Source organism: Berghia stephanieae, chromosome 14 (assembly GCF_034508935.2).
Source record: "Berghia stephanieae isolate SIO BIC M18660-M18661 chromosome 14, UCSD_Bste_1.3, whole genome shotgun sequence".
In the NCBI taxonomy this organism is placed as follows: Eukaryota; Metazoa; Mollusca; class Gastropoda; order Nudibranchia; family Aeolidiidae; genus Berghia; species Berghia stephanieae.
Window position 1 is genome coordinate 18140376 of NC_088373.1, and position 19237 is coordinate 18159612.

Genomic DNA, 19237 nt, shown 5'->3' on the forward strand with positions numbered 1-19237 from the left:
GAGAGACTGAGCGATATTACTTGTGTCCTTGTTCTATAATGGAACTATTTCATTTCACATGTGACTTGCGTCCTTGTTCTATGATGGAACTGTTTCATTTTTTGTACAAGTAGGCAAGTCTATTATCATCTTCATTGAAATTCTTAAATCCTTCTCCCCCCCCCCCCCCCCCCCCTAATCATTTTAAAAGAAAATGTAATTCTTATCCAACTCCCGGACAGTCAATCACGTTTTTCAGGTCTGATACCTGAACACATTTATGGGCTAGACTACTTTTCTTTTTTTTTTTTTTCACGTTGTAATGCATAGAATGTTGTGTTGGTTTGAGAGTATTTCCCTGACAACAATGGTGTAATGCATAGAATGTTGTGTTGGTTTGAGAGTATTTCCCTGACAACAATGTTGTAATGCATAGAATGTTGTGTTGGTTTGAGAGTATTTCCCTGACAACAATGTTGTAATGCATAGAATGTTGTGTTGGTTTGAGAGTATTTCCCTGACAACAATGATGTAATGCATAGAATGTTGTGTTGGTTTGAGAGTATTTCCCTGACAACAATGGTGTAATGCATAGAATGTTGTGTTGGTTTGAGAGTATTTCCCTGACAACAATGATGTAATGCATAGAATGTTGTGTTGGTTTGAGAGTATTTCCCTGACAACAATGGTGTAATGCATAAAATGTTGTGTTGGTTTGAGAGTATTTCCCTGACAACAATGGTGTAATGCATAGAATGTTGTGTTGGTTTGAGAGTATTTCCCTTACAACAATGAGCCCATAGACCTGCAGATGAGTAGATGTTGCCCCTATCCATCCATTCCAGGTCCACGACTGTCTCCACTTTTTTCCACAAACCACACAAGATCGGATATCTTTCCTTTACGCTTCTGAGAAGTCAGGGTTCCGCCACTTGTACCATGTCACTTCCTCCTTGTTGCCAGGTCAAAGGTCACAGGCGTCAAATGATTCTGCCTTGGAACAGAGAGATGACTGGCAATATGGGGATGGTAAATTAATGAATTGATAATTGTACAAGAAAAACAAATGAATGAATTGATAATTGTACAATTATAATTATCTTATTATTATTATTATTATTGTTATTATTATTATTATTATTATTATTATTATTATTATTATTATTATTATTATTATTATTATTATTATTATTATTATTATTATTGTAATTATTATTATTATTATTATTATTATTATTATTATTATTATTATTATTATTATTATTATTATTATTATTATTATTATTATTATTATTTAGGTTAGACCTGATTTTTTTTTTTTAATGAGCTTTATATAGCACAATATTCACTAAATATGCTCAAAGCGCTTTACAAGGAGTCCCTGGTCAACAGCAACATTTAACATGTAGGACGGGACATTACGCTTGTTAGGCGATATTACAATTTTTCTGACAAAGACAACGCTGTTAAAGGCCAGGTACTCATTTTATACCTGAGTACGATGAGAGAATGTGAGTAAAGAGCCTTTTCCAAGGACTCAACTATGCGCCGAGGCTCGAACCCAGGACCTTCCGATCCAAAAGTGAGTGTCATACCACTAGACCACATAGCCTGGGTGGGGTTCCTACCTCCCATAGCGGGCAGGGAGGTACTTGCGGTGTCTTCTATCCCCTCTTATGTTTTCCAATTGCTTTCTGTCTTTGTCTTGGAATGAGATTGCTTGGTTTTGTCCTGACCTTGGTTGGCTTGGTCGGAGTCCTGGGCTGAGAGGGAAACAGTCGAATGTATAATTATAGTTTTGGGAGATGATATTTTTTTTCCTTGTAAATCATCTCTCTGTTATGCATTGTATTATGTTTAGTTTACATATTATATTATATGATTGGTAAACATTTGAGTGTATTCCTCTTAGTTGGGACCCGTGCTTGTGTCTGGATGAGACTGTTTGGTGATCTCAAACTAAGTACTTTGACGGTGTGCTCTTGGAATCTATATCTGTTCCCTATTTGAACCAGTTACTCTTTGTCTTACCTTTTATTTTGTGCTTTAATTGTAATTCTAGAACTTTTTACTAACCCATTTTCTTCCTTTTTACTGGCGCTGATATGACCTTAATGTGTTGCAAGCGCCGTAAAACCCTTTAAAACAAAACAAAGACCACATAGCCGCACAATTTTTGGAGCTAACATTGTAATCACACTTTATAGAAATTTGAAAAGACCTTGATGAAGGAAATCATGGGCAAAGCAATACGATGAAAGGAAGATAAAAACATCCCAAAATAATCAGCTTTGTCTGTGACCGTTTCATTCCCACCTTTTCCAATTCCCACCATCCACCACTGCCTGCTCCCTCATTGGTCACTTTGGTAATGACAGCCCAGCTGTTTGTTTTCATTTCAGAGCCATCTCCCCAGTCTTCAGTGATAGACCAGTGGCCAGTCACACAAGGGGCTTGGGTGGTCCTCGTTAAAGAGGTATGAGAAAACAAAAAAGAAAGAAAAGAGAAGAAAATATATAGGGTTTGAGGAGAAAAAGAAATTTTAAAAAGTTTTGACGCTGTTTCAATGCAAATTAGAAATCAGAAATATTCAAAAGTTTGCGAGCAACAAGACCAAAAACATAAGTTACTAATAGGCAAATTTAATTGAAAATCCTGTATTGGTTTAGAATCAATGCCGGTTATACCAAAGTCATTCAAAAATCTCGATATAAAAAATTCCAAACTTGAGTCGCATTTTTAGCTTTCGCTAGAAACTGATATATCAAGATGTTCAAGCCTGTAAATCTTCAGCCAATTGCCTGAAATCAGACAATCCATTATTCTCTACTTCAGAGGACATCATAATATTAGACAAAATTAAATTTAAAGAAATTATTTAGCTTAGATGCTGTTATTAGCTTCTCCGCTTAATCGACACACTAAGTCGAACTCCCGAGCGTGTGTGATTAAGCGGAGTTGACTGTATTATCAATTTTTGTTGAGATCACTGATGGTTAAACTAAATTTTCAGACAATTTTGGAAAAGACGATATACAGGCCTGGATGTTTTTTAGGTTCAAACAAAATCAGACGTTTCACTGAATAGATTTTATCATGAAAGCAATAGGTTTAATTTTTAAAAAATTCTAGTGTATGCTGGAGTAATTTGGCATATAAATACAAGATTTCATTTCATGTACGCGTCAACCACAGAAGTGAATGTACAAAATCATGTACCATTGTTATAAGAAAACCTTATTCCAGACTTTGCTTCACTTTATCCAGATCTGTTATTTGCTTTTCAATAAAATGGGGTAACTTTTGGCACTAGTAACACAACACGGTCTTACTTTTCATAGAAAATGGCATGCGATTTATTTCAAAAGATGAATGGCCTCCAATGATTTCTGACTTGAATGCAATGGACTACAGCGTATGTTTAATGATGTCCACCATGGTTTATAAGATCCATATCACGGTTTATAAGGAAGCAGAGTAAAAAGAGTCAATTCAAATTGCATGGGATCAGATCACGATTCAAGACATGAAAACATTCAATTGGATCATGTAACAATAAAACGACTACACACAGTCACAGTCATAAAACAATATTGGTGATTGACATACAGCTACACACAGTCATAAAACAATATTGGGGATTGACATACAGCTACACACAATCACAGTCCTAAAACAATATTGGGGATTGACATACAGCTACACACAGTCATAAAACAATATTGGGGATTGCCATACAGCTACACACAATCACAGTCCTAAAACAATATTGGGGATTGACATACAGCTACACACAGTCACAGTCATAAAACAATATTGGGGATTGACATACAGCTGCACACAGTCACAGTCATAAAACAATATTGGGGATTGACATACAGCTACACACATTCACAGTCATAAAACAATATTGGGGATTGACATACAGCTACACACAATCACAGTCATAAAACAATATTGGGGATTGACATACAGCTACACACAGTCACAGTCATAAAACAATATTGGGGATTGACATACAGCTACACACAGTCACAGTCATAAAACAATATTGGGGATTGACATACAGCTACACACAATCACAGTCCTAAAACAATATTGGGGATTGACATACAGCTACACACAGTCACAGTCATAAAACAATATTGGGGATTGACATACAGCTACACACATTCACAGTCATAAAACAATATTGGGGATTGACATACAGCTACACACAGTCACAGTCCTAAAACAATATTGGGGATTGACAGATTACTTCAGTATTGGAGAAATGTTTCAAAAATCTTTCATATGCCTAAAATGTTGTGTGTTTATTTAAACAATTGTAGAATTCTTTTCAATATATTTTCTTCAATAAATTCAATAAATGGGTTTTTCCTCGCACCCGATATATATGTATATATACAAACACAAGATTGATTTTAAAATCATTTGATGTGACAAGTCTCATATCACAAAACAATTAAAATCATTTGATGTGACAAGTCTCGTATCACATGACAATTAAAATCATTTGATGTGACAAGTCTCAATTCACATGACAAGGCCAGGCCACCACCACCAAGTTAAATGTGAGTTGATGTTAGTGGCACTCAAGGAAAGAAATGATTTCATTGGTTGAACTATTAAATACAACTCATTGTTCATTTTGTTTTGGTGGTCGTTGTCTAGAATAGCCGCATCATATATTTAGTCAGTGTCAGGCTAGTAAGTTTAAAAAGGCTACGGGCAGACCCTTATAAATATGCCAATAATTTGTAGAATTTGTAATATTTCAAATTTATCTAGAGTAAATGTGCTGCTCGAAGCTGGAAGAAATAAATAACAATGTGAAATTGAATGTATGCGTCAATTTAATATACGAAAACAGATAAACATCCGTTTTATCGGTTTTCATATATTACATTCAATTTCACATTGTTATTTATTTCAAATATATCTATGCAATTTATTTTTATGACATTATTATTTATAACGACTAAGAAGAAAAAAACAAGGTTTTTTATTGTTTTTATTTTTTTATTTTTAAGGGGGGAGGGGGGGGGGGGGGGAGTTCTTGTTTGGCTGCCTTACTTTCAATTCTGAAAATTTGAACCATGCAATAACATTTCAGGACTCCCAGTATGAAAAACGTCCATTTAACATTTTTGTTTGTAATCTGATTTTCTTCTCCAACAGTTACGGGTTGATGAGTCCAGAGGTCTTGTCTACTTCATTGGACTGAAAGACACGCCACTGGAATCGCACTTGTAAGTTTTGTTGTCGGTTTTTTGTTCTTTGACTGATTTACTCCATGTTCTCTCTTTAAATATATAAGATTCAAACTAAATAACAGCATCAAGAATCCCGCCTTCACAATCATGTTGGACCGACGCTGTCAATTGCATGCTACCACTTGAATAGTCGTGTTTGGAATTTGTTGCAAGTGCTGTAAAACCCGTAAGAACAAAAACAAAATACAGTCTAACGCCTCCAGGTAGCAACTATGCATTACTTTGACTGTATTACCCCCCCAAACACGACTATATATATTAATATATTATGTGTTGTATTGAATCATACAAGGGGAAAAGTCATTTTCAATCAAACAACCAGAACTTTTAAAATGAACTTTTGTATTGTAATATCTAGAGCAGTCTTTCCCAACCTTATGGCTCATGGATCCATAGATTCTCCCAGTTTCTATAGCGTGAAACAGACAAACACACCCATGGCTATCCCTCATTCTATGCTGGATCAGAGCCATATGGCCCATAGCTACCCCTGCTGGATCAGAGCCATATGGCCCATAGCTACCCCTGCTGGATCAGAGCCATATGGCCCATAGCTACCCCTGCTGGATCAGAGACATATGGCCCATAGCTACCCCTGCTGGATCAGAGCCACCATATGGCCCATAGCTACCCCTGCTGGATCAGAGACATATGGCCCATAGCTACCCCTGCTGGATCAGAGACATATGGCCCATAGCTACCCCTGCTGGATCAGAGACATATGGCCCATAGCTACCCCTGCTGGATCAGAGACATATGGCCCATAGCTACCCCTGCTGGATCAGAGCCATATGGCCCATAGCTAGCCCTGCTGAATCAGAGCCATATGGCCCATAGCTACCCTTGCTGGATCAGAGCCATATGGCCCATAGCTACCCCTGCTGGATCAGAGACATATGGCCCATAGCTACCCCTCATTCTATGCTGGATCAGAGCCATATGGCCCATAGCTACCCTTGCTGGATCAGAGCCATATGGCCCATAGCTACCCTTGCTGGATCAAGAGACATATGGCCCATAGCTACCCCTCATTCTATGCTGGATCAGAGCCATATGGCCATTAGCTACCCCTGCTGGATCAGAGACATATGGCCCATAGCTACCCCTGCTGGATCAGAGACATATGGCCATTAGCTACCCCTGCTGGATCAGAGACATATGGCCCATAGCTACCCCTCATTCTATGCTGGATCAGAGCCATATGGCCATTAGCTACCCCTGCTGGATCAGAGACATATGGCCCATAGCTACCCCTGCTGGATCAGAGACATATGGCCATTAGCTACCCCTGCTGGATCAGAGACATATGGCCCATAGCTACCTCTCATTCTATGCTGGACTATTCAATTTTCAGCATCTAGATCAGGCTTGTTTTGGTTCTCAGCAGCCTTGGAATTTTGTGATTTGTTTTTTATTTATTGTATGTATGTATGAGTTGCATTGTACATTAGTACGGCACCTATAAGAAGCTATGCTACATCAGCATAAAAGTGTCACAGTCACAGGGAATTCACATATTGGGACCAAGCACGTCTGTTCCTGGCTAGAGTCACAATTTCGTCAATGGGCATAGAATCCAGCCCATGTAGTAGAGTGCCTGCTGGTCTAGTTGTCGAGCTCTTCAAGTAGGTAATAAAAGTTTCGACGCAGGAAGCGGTCTGCGTCCATGCGTAAGATATGCCCCACAAAGCGGAGCCTGAGTCTCATCACTGTAGCTACCAGGTCGAATTCGGGACGTTTTGCTGTTTCTCTGTAGTCCTCTCCCGTAATGATGGAAAGGCATTGACTGTTGAAGAGCCGATGCCTTTCCATCATTTTTATTTATTCATTATGATAACAGGATTCTTTTCTACTTGATGACATCGTGAGTTGGGTGTCTTTATGGTCATGTGACTTGCCTGCATTGAGTCCTGGGTTCGAGTCCTGCTCTGAATGGCGCGAAGTTGAGCCCTTATATTCTCTCACCCAAATCAGGTGTAAAATAAGTATCTGGCCAGTAACAGTGTGTCTCTGTCGAGAAAAAAATGTGTAATACTCTCACCCTACTCAGGTGTAAAATGAATACCCAACCAGCAACAGTGTTGTCTCTGTTGAAATCAACAATTGTAATAGCCGCCTGTCAGGCAAGTGTAAAGTGTTGCAGTTGACCTTTGTTCTATAAGCACTTCGAGCATGTTTAGTGGATATTGCCATTCATAAAAGTTCAAGTTTAAACCCCAAAAAATAGGAGAATAAAAGGGAGGAGAGAGTAATCCATTGCTTTAATTGTATGAGAAAAAAAATATTGTTTTTTCAATTTTTGTCTTTAGATATGTGACGAGATATGGTCAATCTGGTCAACCCATCATCCGACTGACAATGTTAGGGTATTCACACAATGTACACGTCAGTAAGGTAGGGAACTGGTCAACATCATCATTGTCATCATCATCATCATCATCATCATCATCATCATCATCATCATCATCATCATACCCAACATCATCTTACCCAACATGATCATCATAATCATCATCATCATCATCATCACCATCATACTCAACATAATCATCATCATCATCATCACCATCATCTCACCACCATTATCTCCAATCCACCAGGATTGTAGCAAGTTTGTGACAGTGTTCAGCTCTCTGCAGTGTCCAGCCCAATGTAAAGTCTATTCCATCCAACACAGTGTACAAGGCGTGACAGGCTGTACCTGTATCGGTACCCTCTCTCCCTCTGTAGGTGAGTGATCTCTGTATATTTATACCACAGGGAGATTTCAACTAACCATGACCTATTGGTCTCAAAGCGAGTGTCATACCACTTGGCCATAACGTAAAGACTGACAAGATGTTCATTGAGCGTCTTTTTTGCCAGAGTGGAGACAGTTGTGGTGCTATAGTTATGTCAGGGTGATAAATCTCTTATAATGTCCTGAGTGGATATAGTTGTAGTGCTATAGTTATGTCAGGGTGATAAATCTCTTCTAATGTCCTGAGTGGATATAGTTGTGGTGCTATAGTTATGTCAGGGTGATAAATCTCCTATAATGTCCTGAGTGGATATAGTTGTGGTGCTATAGTTATGTCAGGGTGATAAATCTCCTATAATGTCCTGAGTGGATATAGTTGTCGTGCTATAGTTATGTCAGGGTGATAAATCTCTTCTAATGTCCTGAGTGGATATAGTTGTGGTGCTATAGTTATGTCAGGGTGATAAATCTCCTATAATGTCCAGAGTGGAGACAGTTGTGGTGCTATAGTTATGTCAGGGTGATAAATCTCTTCTAATGTCCAGAGTGGAGACAGTTGTGGTGCTATAGTTATGTCAGGGTGATAAATCTCCTATAATGTCCTGAGTGGATATAGTTGTGGTGCTATAGTTATGTCAGGGTGATTAATCTCCTATAATGTCCAGAGTGGAGACAGTTGTGGTGCTATAGTTATGTCAGGGTGATAAATCTCCTATAATGTCCAGAGTGGAGACAGTTGTGGTGCTATAGTTATGTCAGGGTGATAAATCTCCTATAATGTCCTGAGTGGATATAGTTGTGGTGCTATAGTTATGTCAGGGTGATAAATCTCCTATAATGTCCTGAGTGGATATAGTTGTGGTGGCGGGTGGTTGGATGGGAGCATCACCCTTGAATCATATACCAATGATGTTCGCATGGGTGTACGATCCGATAGTGATGTCGTTTCTTCTTCTCTTTACTAGCCTATCCTGCTTCTTTGGTTTGTGATTGTATTTTTGACAGGGGATATTTTTTTTTCTGTAAATATTCTGCCTGTTTGTTCTTGGTTATTTATAATTTAGCTTATGATATCTTTAGGTTATGATTTTGATTGACATTTGTACTATTTTTGTTAGATTGCTTTTTGTTTTGTTTCAGCGGTCTCCCATATAACCTCAATTGTGTTGGAAGAGACCTAAAGCAACAAACAAAAAAAAAAAAAAAAAAAAAATAGTTGTGGTGCTATAGTTATGTCAGGGTGATTAATCTCCTATAATGTCCTGAGGGGAGACAGTTGTGGGGCTATAGTTATGTCAGGGTGATAAATCTCTTATAATGTCCAGAGTGGAGACAGTTGTGGTGCTTTAGTTATGTCAGGGTGATAAATCTCCTATAATGTCCAAAGTAGATATAGTTGTGGTGCTATAGTTATGTCAGGGTGATAAATCTCCTATAATGTCCTGAGTGGAGACAGTTGTGGTGCTATAGTTATGTCAGGGTGATAAATCTCTTATAATGTCCTGAGTGGATATAGTTGTAGTGCTATAGTTATGTCAGGGTGATAAATCTCTTATAATGTCCAGAGTGGAGACAGTTGTGGTGCTATAGTTATGTCAGGGTGATTAATCTCCTATAATGTCCTGAGTGGAGTAAGTTGTGGTGCTATAGTTATGTCAGGGTGATAAATCTCCTATAATGTCCTGAGTGGAACAGTTGTGGTGCTATAGTTATGTCAGGGTGATAAATCTCCTATAATGTCCTGAGTGGATATAGTTGTGGTGCTATAGTTATGTCAGGTTGATAAATCTCTTATAATGTCCTGAGTGGATATAGTTGTGGTGCTATAGTTATGTCAGGGTGATAAATCTCCTATAATGTCCTGAGTGGATATAGTTGTGGTGCTATAGTTATGTCAGGGTGATAAATTCCTATAATGTCCTGAGTGGATATAGTTGTAGTGCTATAGTTATGTCAGGTGAAAATCTCCTATAATGTCCTGAGTGGATATAGTTGTTGGTGCTATAGTTATGTCCGGGTGATAAATTCTCCTATAATGTCCTGAGTGGATATAGTTGTGGTGCTATAGTTATGTCAGGGTGATAAATCTCTTATAATGTCCAGTGGAGACAGTTGTGGTGCTATAGTTATGTCAGGGTGATAAATCTCTTATAATGTCCTGAGTGGATATAGTTGTAGTGCTATAGTTATGTCAGGGTGATAAACTCTTATAATGTCCAGAGTGGAGACAGTTGTGGTGCTATAGTTATGTCAGAGTGATTAATCTCCTCTAATGTCCTGAGTGGATATAGTTGTGGTGCTATAGTTATGTCAGGGTGTATAAATCTCCTATAATGTCCTGAGTGGAGACAGTTGTGGTGCTATAGTTATGTCAGGGTGATAAATCTCCTATAATGTCCTGAGTGGAGACAGTTGTGGTGCTATAGTTAAGTCAGGGTGATAAATTTCTATAAGTCCTGAGTGGATATAGTTGTAGTGCTATAGTTATGTCAGGGTGATAAATCTCCTATAATGTCCAGAGTGGATATAGTTGTGGTGCTATAGTTATGTCAGGGTGATAAATCTCCTATAATGTCCTGAGTGGATATAGTTGTGGTGCTATAGTTATGTCAGGGTGATAAATCTCTTATAATGTCCAGTGGAGACAGTTGTGGTGCTATAGTTATGTCAGGGTGATAAATCTCTTATAATGTCCAGTGGAGACAGTTGTGGTGCTATAGTTATGTCAGGGTGATAAATCTCCTATAATGTCCTGAGTGGAGACAGTTGTGGTGCTATAGTTATGTCAGGGTGATAAATCTCCTATAATGTCCTGTGGAGACAGTTGTGGTGCTATAGTTATGTCAGGGTGATAAATCTCCTATAATGTCCTGAGTGGATATAGTTGTAGTGCTATAGTTATGTCAGGGTGATAAATCTCCTATAATGTCCTGAGTGGAGACAGTTGTGGTGCTATAGTTATGTCAGGGTGATAAATCTCCTATAATGTCCTGAGTGGATATAGTTGTAGTGCTATAGTTATGTCAGGGTGATAAATCTCCTATAATGTCCTGAGTGGATATAGTTGTGGTGCTATAGTTATGTCAGGGTGATAAATCTCCTATAATGTCCTGAGTGGAGACAGTTGTGGTGCTATAGTTATGTCAGGGTGATAAATCTCCTATAATGTCCTGAGTGGAGACAGTTGTGGTGCTATAGTTATGTCAGGGTGATAAATCTCTTCTAATGTCCTGAGTGGATATAGTTGTAGTGCTATAGTTATGTCAGGGTGATAAATCTCTTCTAATGTCCTGAGTGGATATAGTTGTAGTGCTATAGTTATGTCAGGGTGATAAATCTCTTATAATGTCCAGAGTGGATATAGTTGTGGTGCTATAGTTATGTCAGGGTGATAAATCTCCTATAATGTCCTGAGTGGATATAGTTGTGGTGCTATAGTTATGTCAGGGTGATAAATCTCCTATAATGTCCAGAGTGGAGACAGTTGTGGTGCTATAGTTATGTCAGGGTGATAAATCTCTTCTAATGTCCTGAGTGGATATAGTTGTGGTGCTATAGTTATATCAGGGTGATAAATCTCTTATAATGTCCAGAGTGGAGACAGTTGTGGTGCTATAGTTATGTCAGGGTGATAAATCTCCTATAATGTCCTGAGTGGAGACAGTTGTGGTGCTATAGTTATGTCAGGGTGATAAATCTCCTATAATGTCCTGAGTGGAGACAGTTGTGGTGCTATAGTTATGTCAGGGTGATTAATCTTCTATAATGTCCTGAGTGGAGACAGTTGTGGTGCTATAGTTATGTCAGGGTGATAAATCTCTTCTAATGTCCTGAGTGGATATAGTTGTGGTGCTATAGTTATGTCAGGGTGATAAATCTCCTATAATGTCCTGAGTGGATATAGTTGTGGTGCTATAGTTATGTCAGGGTGATAAATCTCCTATAATGTCCTGAGTGGATATAGTTGTCGTGCTATAGTTATGTCAGGGTGATAAATCTCTTCTAATGTCCTGAGTGGATATAGTTGTGGTGCTATAGTTATGTCGGGTGATAAATCTCCTATAATGTCCAGAGTGGAGACAGTTGTGGTGCTATAGTTATGTCAGGGTGATAAATCTCTTCTAATGTCCAGAGTGGAGACAGTTGTGGTGCTATAGTTATGTCAGGGTGATAAATCTCCTATAATGTCCTGAGTGGATATAGTTGTGGTGCTATAGTTATGTCAGGGTGATTAATCTCCTATAATGTCCAGAGTGGAGACAGTTGTGGTGCTATAGTTATGTCAGGGTGATAAATCTCCTATAATGTCCAGAGTGGAGACAGTTGTGGTGCTATAGTTATGTCAGGGTGATAAATCTCCTATAATGTCCTGAGTGGATATAGTTGTGGTGCTATAGTTATGTCAGGGTGATAAATCTCCTATAATGTCCTGAGTGGATATAGTTGTGGTGGCGGGTGGTTGGATGGGAGCATCACCCTTGAATCATATACCAATGATGTTCGCATGGGTGTACGATCCGATAGTGATGTCGTTTCTTCTTCTCTTACTAGCCTATCCTGCTTCTTTGGTTTGTGATTGTATTTTTGACAGGGGATATTTTTTTTTCTGTAAATATTCTGCCTGTTTGTTCTTGGTTATTTATAATTTAGCTTATGATATCTTTAGGTTATGATTTTGATTGACATTTGTACTATTTTTGTTAGATTGCTTTTTGTTTTGTTTCAGCGGTCTCTCATATAACCTCAATTGTGTTGGAAGAGACCTAAAGCAACAAACAAAAAAAAAAAAAAAAAAAAATAGTTGTGGTGCTATAGTTATGTCAGGGTGATTAATCTCCTATAATGTCCTGAGTGGAGACAGTTGTGGTGCTATAGTTATGTCAGGGTGATAAATCTCTTATAATGTCCAGAGTGGAGACAGTTGTGGTGCTATAGTTATGTCAGGGTGATAAATCTCCTATAATGTCCTGAGTGGAGACAGTTGTGGTGCTATAGTTATGTCAGGGTGATAAATCTCCTATAATGTCCTGAGTGGAGACAGTTGTGGTGCTATAGTTATGTCAGGGTGATAAATCTCTTCTAATGTCCTGAGTGGATATAGTTGTGGTGCTATAGTTATGTCAGGGTGATAAATCTCCTATAATGTCCTGAGTGGAGACAGTTGTGGTGCTATAGTTATGTCAGGGTGATAAATCTCCTATAATGTCCTGAGTGGATATAGTTGTGGTGCTATAGTTATGTCAGGGTGATAAATCTCCTATAATGTCCTGAGTGGAGACAGTTGTGGTGCTATAGTTATGTCAGGGTGATAAATCTCCTATAATGTCCTGAGTGGAGACAGTTGTGGTGCTATAGTTATGTCAGGGTGATAAATCTCCTATAATGTCCTGAGTGGATATAGTTGTGGTGCTATAGTTATGTCAGGGTGATAAATCTCCTATAATGTCCTGAGTGGAGACAGTTGTGGTGCTTTAGTTATGTCAGGGTGATAAATCTCCTATAATGTCCAAAGTAGATATAGTTGTGGTGCTATAGTTATGTCAGGGTGATAAATCTCCTATAATGTCCTGAGTGGAGACAGTTGTGGTGCTATAGTTATGTCAGGGTGATAAATCTCTTATAATGTCCTGAGTGGATATAGTTGTAGTGCTATAGTTATGTCAGGGTGATAAATCTCTTATAATGTCCAGAGTGGAGACAGTTGTGGTGCTATAGTTATGTCAGGGTGATTAATCTCCTCTAATGTCCTGAGTGGATATAGTTGTGGTGCTATAGTTATGTCAGGGTGATAAATCTCCTATAATGTCCTGAGTGGAGACAGTTGTGGTGCTATAGTTATGTCAGGGTGATAAATCTCCTATAATGTCCTGAGTGGATATAGTTGTGGTGCTATAGTTATGTCAGGGTGATAAATCTCTTATAATGTCCTGAGTGGATATAGTTGTGGTGCTATAGTTATGTCAGGGTGATAAATCTCCTATAATGTCCTGAGTGGATATAGTTGTGGTGCTATAGTTATGTCAGGGTGATAAATTTCCTATAATGTCCTGAGTGGATATAGTTGTAGTGCTATAGTTATGTCAGGGTGATAAATCTCCTATAATGTCCAGAGTGGATATAGTTGTGGTGCTATAGTTATGTCAGGGTGATAAATCTCCTATAATGTCCTGAGTGGATATAGTTGTGGTGCTATAGTTATGTCAGGGTGATAAATCTCTTATAATGTCCAGTGGAGACAGTTGTGGTGCTATAGTTATGTCAGGGTGATAAATCTCTTATAATGTCCTGAGTGGATATAGTTGTAGTGCTATAGTTATGTCAGGGTGATAAATCTCTTATAATGTCCAGAGTGGAGACAGTTGTGGTGCTATAGTTATGTCAGAGTGATTAATCTCCTCTAATGTCCTGAGTGGATATAGTTGTGGTGCTATAGTTATGTCAGGGTGATAAATCTCCTATAATGTCCTGAGTGGAGACAGTTGTGGTGCTATAGTTATGTCAGGGTGATAAATCTCCTATAATGTCCTGAGTGGATATAGTTGTAGTGCTATAGTTATGTCAGGGTGATAAATCTCCTATAATGTCCTGAGTGGAGACAGTTGTGGTGCTATAGTTATGTCAGGGTGATAAATCTCCTATAATGTCCTGAGTGGATAGTTGTGGTGCTATAGTTATGTCAGGGTGATAAATCTCCTATAATGTCCTGAGTGGATATAGTTGTGGTGCTATAGTTATGTCAGGGTGATAAATCTCCTATAATGTCCTGAGTGGAGACAGTTGTGTGCTATAGTTATGTCAGGGTGATAAATCTCCTATAATGTCCTGAGTGGAGACAGTTGTGGTGCTATAGTTATGTCAGGGTGATAAATCTCTCTAATGTCCTGAGTGGATATAGTTGTAGTGCTATAGTTATGTCAGGGTGATAAATCTCTCAATGTCCTGAGTGGATATAGTTGTGTGCTATAGTTATGTCAGGGTGATAAATCTCTTATAATGTCCATAGTGGATATAGTTGTGGTGCTATAGTTATTGTCAGGGTGATAAATTCTACTTAATGTCCTGAGTGGATATAGTTGTGGTGCTATAGTTATGTCAGGGTGATAAATCTCTTTAATGTCCTGAGTGGATATAGTTGTGGTGCTATAGTTATGTCAGGGTGATAAATCTCTTCTAATGTCCTGAGTGGATATTGTGTGTGGTTTGTCAGGTATAATCTCTATAATGTCAGTGGTGTTGTGTCTATATTTTCGTGTAATCTCCTATAATGTCCTGAGTGGAGACAGTTGTGGTGCTATAGTTATGTCAGGGTGATAAATCTTCTAAATGTCCTGAGTGGAGACAGTTGTGGTGCTATAGTTATGTCAGGGTGATAAATCTCTTATAATGTCCAGAGTGGAGACAGTTGTGGTGCTATAGTTATGTCAGGGTGATTAATCTTCTATAATGTCCTGAGTGGAGACAGTTGTGGTGCTATAGTTATGTCAGGGTGATAAATATCCTATAATGTCCTGAGTGGAGACAGTTGTGGTGCTATAGTTATGTCAGGGTGATAAATCTCCTATAATGTCCTGAGTGGAGACAGTTGTGGTGCTATAGTTATGTCAGGGTGATAAATCTCCTATAATGTCCAGAGTGGAGACAGTTGTGGTGCTATAGTTATGTCAGGGTGATAAATCTCTTAATGTCCTGAGTGGTAACAGTTGTGGTGCTATAGTTATGTCAGGGTGATAAATCTCCTATAATGTCCAGAGTGGATACGTTGTGTGCTATAGTTATGTCAGGGTGATAAATCTCCTTTAATGTCCTGAGTGGAATCAGTTGTGGTGCTATAGTTATGTCAGGGTGATAAATCTCCTATAATGTCCAGAGTGGATAAGTTGTAGTGCTATAGTTATGTCAGGGTGATAAATCTCCTATAATGTCCTGAGTGGAGACAGTTGTGGTGCTATAGTTATGTCAGGGTGATAAATCCTTATAATGTCCTGAGTGGATACTAGTTGTGTGCTATAGTTATGTCAGGGTGATAAATCTCCTATAATGTCCAGAGTGGATATAGTTGTGGTGCTATAGTTATGTCAGGGTGATAAATCTCTATAAATGTCCAGAGTGGATATAGTTGTGGTGCTATAGTTATGTCAGGGTGATAAATCTCCTATAATGTCCTGAGTGGATATAGTTGTGTGCTATAGTTATGTCAGGGTGATAAATCTCCTATAATGTCCAGAGTGGAAAGTTGTGGTGCTATAGTTATGTCAGGGTGATAAATCTCTCATAATGTCCTGAGTGGATATAGTTGTGTGCTATAGTTATGTCAGGGTGATAAATCTCCTATAATGTCCAGAGTGGAATAGTTGTGGTGCTATAGTTATGTCAGGGTGATAAATCTCTTAATGTCCGAGTGGATACAGTTGTGGTGCTATAGTTATGTCAGGGTGATAAATCTCTATCTAGAATATTTGGTCTGAGTATCGGGATATATATGTCGTGGCAGTTGGCTATAGTTATGTCAGGGTGATAAATTCTCTATAATGTCCTGAGTGGATATAGTTGTGGTGCTATAGTTATGTCAGGGTGATAAATCTCCTATAATGTCCAGAGTGGATATAGTTGTGGTGCTATAGTTATGTCAGGGTGATAAATCTCCTATAATGTCCAAGTGGATATAGTTGTGGTGCTATAGTTATGTCAGGGTGATAAATCTCCTATAATGTCCTAGTAGTTTGGATAGTTGTAGGTGTAATCTATAGTTAGATGTGTCATGGGTCGGTGATAAATCTCTTCTAATGTCCTGAGTGGATATAGTTGTGGTGCTATAGTTATGTCAGGATGATAAATCTCCTATAATGTCCTGAGTGGATATAGTTGTGGTGCTATAGTTATGTCAGGGTGATAAATCTCTTATAATGTCCTGAGTGGAGACAGTTGTGGTGCTATAGTTATGTCAGGGTGATAAATCTCCTATAATGTCCTGAGTGGATATAGTTGTGGTGCTATAGTTATGTCAGGGTGATAAATCTCCTATAATGTCCTGAGTGGAGACAGTTGTGGTGCTATAGTTATGTCAGGGTGATAAATCTCTTATAATGTCCTGAGTGGATATAGTTGTGGTGCTATAGTTATGTCAGGGTGATAAATCTCCTATAATGCCTCTCTCCAATGTGCTGGATGTATTATTGCACTATAAGACAGAGGGAAGTTGAAGAGAAAATAATTCTCAATGTCTGTCTTGTATTTTATATCTATTTTTATCTTCAAACATTTGGCCCATACATTTTCAACTATTCCCAATTGTAACATAGTCAATTTGTTGTTTTGTTGTTTTTATTTTTGCCTTTAGTTTAATTTGATATGGGTTTTTTTCGGGGCGGGTGTTATTTGAAAAATGTTGATTTGAGGAGCAGACCAAAACCAAAAGTTGAAACCAAAAAGTGCTAAAAAGAACCAAGAAATAATCCACCCTGACCCAATTTCCAAAGCACAGATAATAAAAAGGTTCTTCAAATTTGTAATTTAAAAAAATGCATCAGATTATGAACCAAAGGAAGAATAAATGATAATTTTATTACAGACTAGTTGGTAAGACTTGAGCATTTATATAGTGCAAATTCAACTAAATGTGCTCAAAGTGCTATATAAAGTGCCCCTAGCCAACAGCAAACATTAAAATGTGGGATGAGACAGGACACCAGGTCATATCGCAATTATTTTTTTTCACCAGAGACGTTGTTAACTGTAAGGTACTACTTGAATATGGTGAGAGACGTTGTTAACTGTCAGGTACTACTTGAATATGGTGAGAGACGTTGTTAACTGTCAAGTACTACTTGAATATGGTGAGAGACGTTGTTAACTGTCAGGTACTACTTGAATATGGTGAGAGACGTTGTTAACTGTCAGGTACTACTTGAATATGGTGAGAGACGTTGTTAACTGTCAAGTACTACTTGAATATGGTGAGAGACGTTGTTAACTGTAAGGTACTACTTGAATATGGTGAGAGACGTTGTTAACTGTCAAGTACTACTTGAATATGGTGAGAGACGTTGTTAACTGTAAGGTACTACTTGAATATGGTGAGAGACGTTGTTAACTGTCAAGTACTACTTGATTATGGTGAGAGACGTTGTTAACTGTCAGGTACTACTTGAATATGGTGAGAGACGTTGTTAACTGTAAGGTACTACTTGAATATGGTGAGAGACGTTGTTAACTGTCAAGTACTACTTGATTATGGTGAGAGACGTTGTTAACTGTCAGGTACTACTTGAATATGGTGAGAGAATATTCAAAAGGTCTTTTTCAAGGATTTAGCTATGCACCGCTCAGTGCAGGACTTGAACCCTCATTGGAAGACAATAAATGTCATACTATATAGACACACACATAAAGACAATGGAATCAAATGTGCCATTTGATAAATTATAGATGACACCAACCCTCCACTTTCCTCCTCAGATACACTAGGTTACATCCCCCCTACCCCTTTTCAGTATTTGAGTCAGGCTGGTCACACAGCCTATGGCCTTTACCTCCGGCCCCATGGTCTTGAAGAAGGTCGAAGGTATCCCACTGTCCTTTTCGTATACGGTGGTCCTCAAGTCCAGATGGTTACCAACTCTTTCAAAGGACAAAAGTAAGACTCAAATTGTCACGAAAAGATAGAAATTTGAAAAGATGTGAATGAAACAGTGACAGATAAGGCAGAAAGACAGAAATTTGAAAAGATGTGAATGAAACAGTGACAGATAGGGCAGAAAGACAGAAATTTGAAAAGATGTGAATGAAACAGTGACAGATAAGGCAGAAAGACAGAAATTTGAAAAGATGTGAATGAAACAGTGACAGATAAGGCAGAAAGACAGAAATTTGAAAAGATGTGAATGAAACAGTGACAGATAAGGCAGAAAGACAGAAATTTGAAAAGATGTGAATGAAACAGTGACAGATAAGGCAGAAAGACAGAAATTTGAAAAGATGTGAATGAAACAGTGACAGATAAGGCAGAAAGACAGAAATTTGAAAAGATGTGAATGAAACAGTGACAGATAAGGCAGAAAGACAGAAATTTGAAAAGATGTGAATGAAACAGTGACAGATAAGGCAGAAAGACAGAAATTTGAAAAGATGTGAATGAAACAGTGACAGACAGGGCAGAAAGACAGAAATTTGAAAAGATGTGAATGAAACAGTGACAGACAGGGCAGAAAGACAGAAATTTGAAAAGATGTGAATGAAGCAGTGA

General features: G+C 38.3%; 1 protein-coding gene across 1 annotated transcript in view; it reads left to right on the forward strand.

Moving 5' to 3' along the window:
• Window positions 1-19237, forward strand: part of LOC144959877 (dipeptidyl peptidase 9-like) — a 62789-nt gene that overhangs the window by 24532 nt on the left and 19020 nt on the right. The window contains exons 11-16 of the mRNA XM_078892694.1: window positions 825-1008; window positions 2382-2455; window positions 5161-5231; window positions 7565-7649; window positions 7856-7985; window positions 18451-18628. Of these exons, the coding sequence (XP_078748820.1) occupies window positions 825-1008; window positions 2382-2455; window positions 5161-5231; window positions 7565-7649; window positions 7856-7985; window positions 18451-18628 (722 nt within the window). The remainder of the gene's footprint in view (window positions 1-824; window positions 1009-2381; window positions 2456-5160; window positions 5232-7564; window positions 7650-7855; window positions 7986-18450; window positions 18629-19237) is intronic.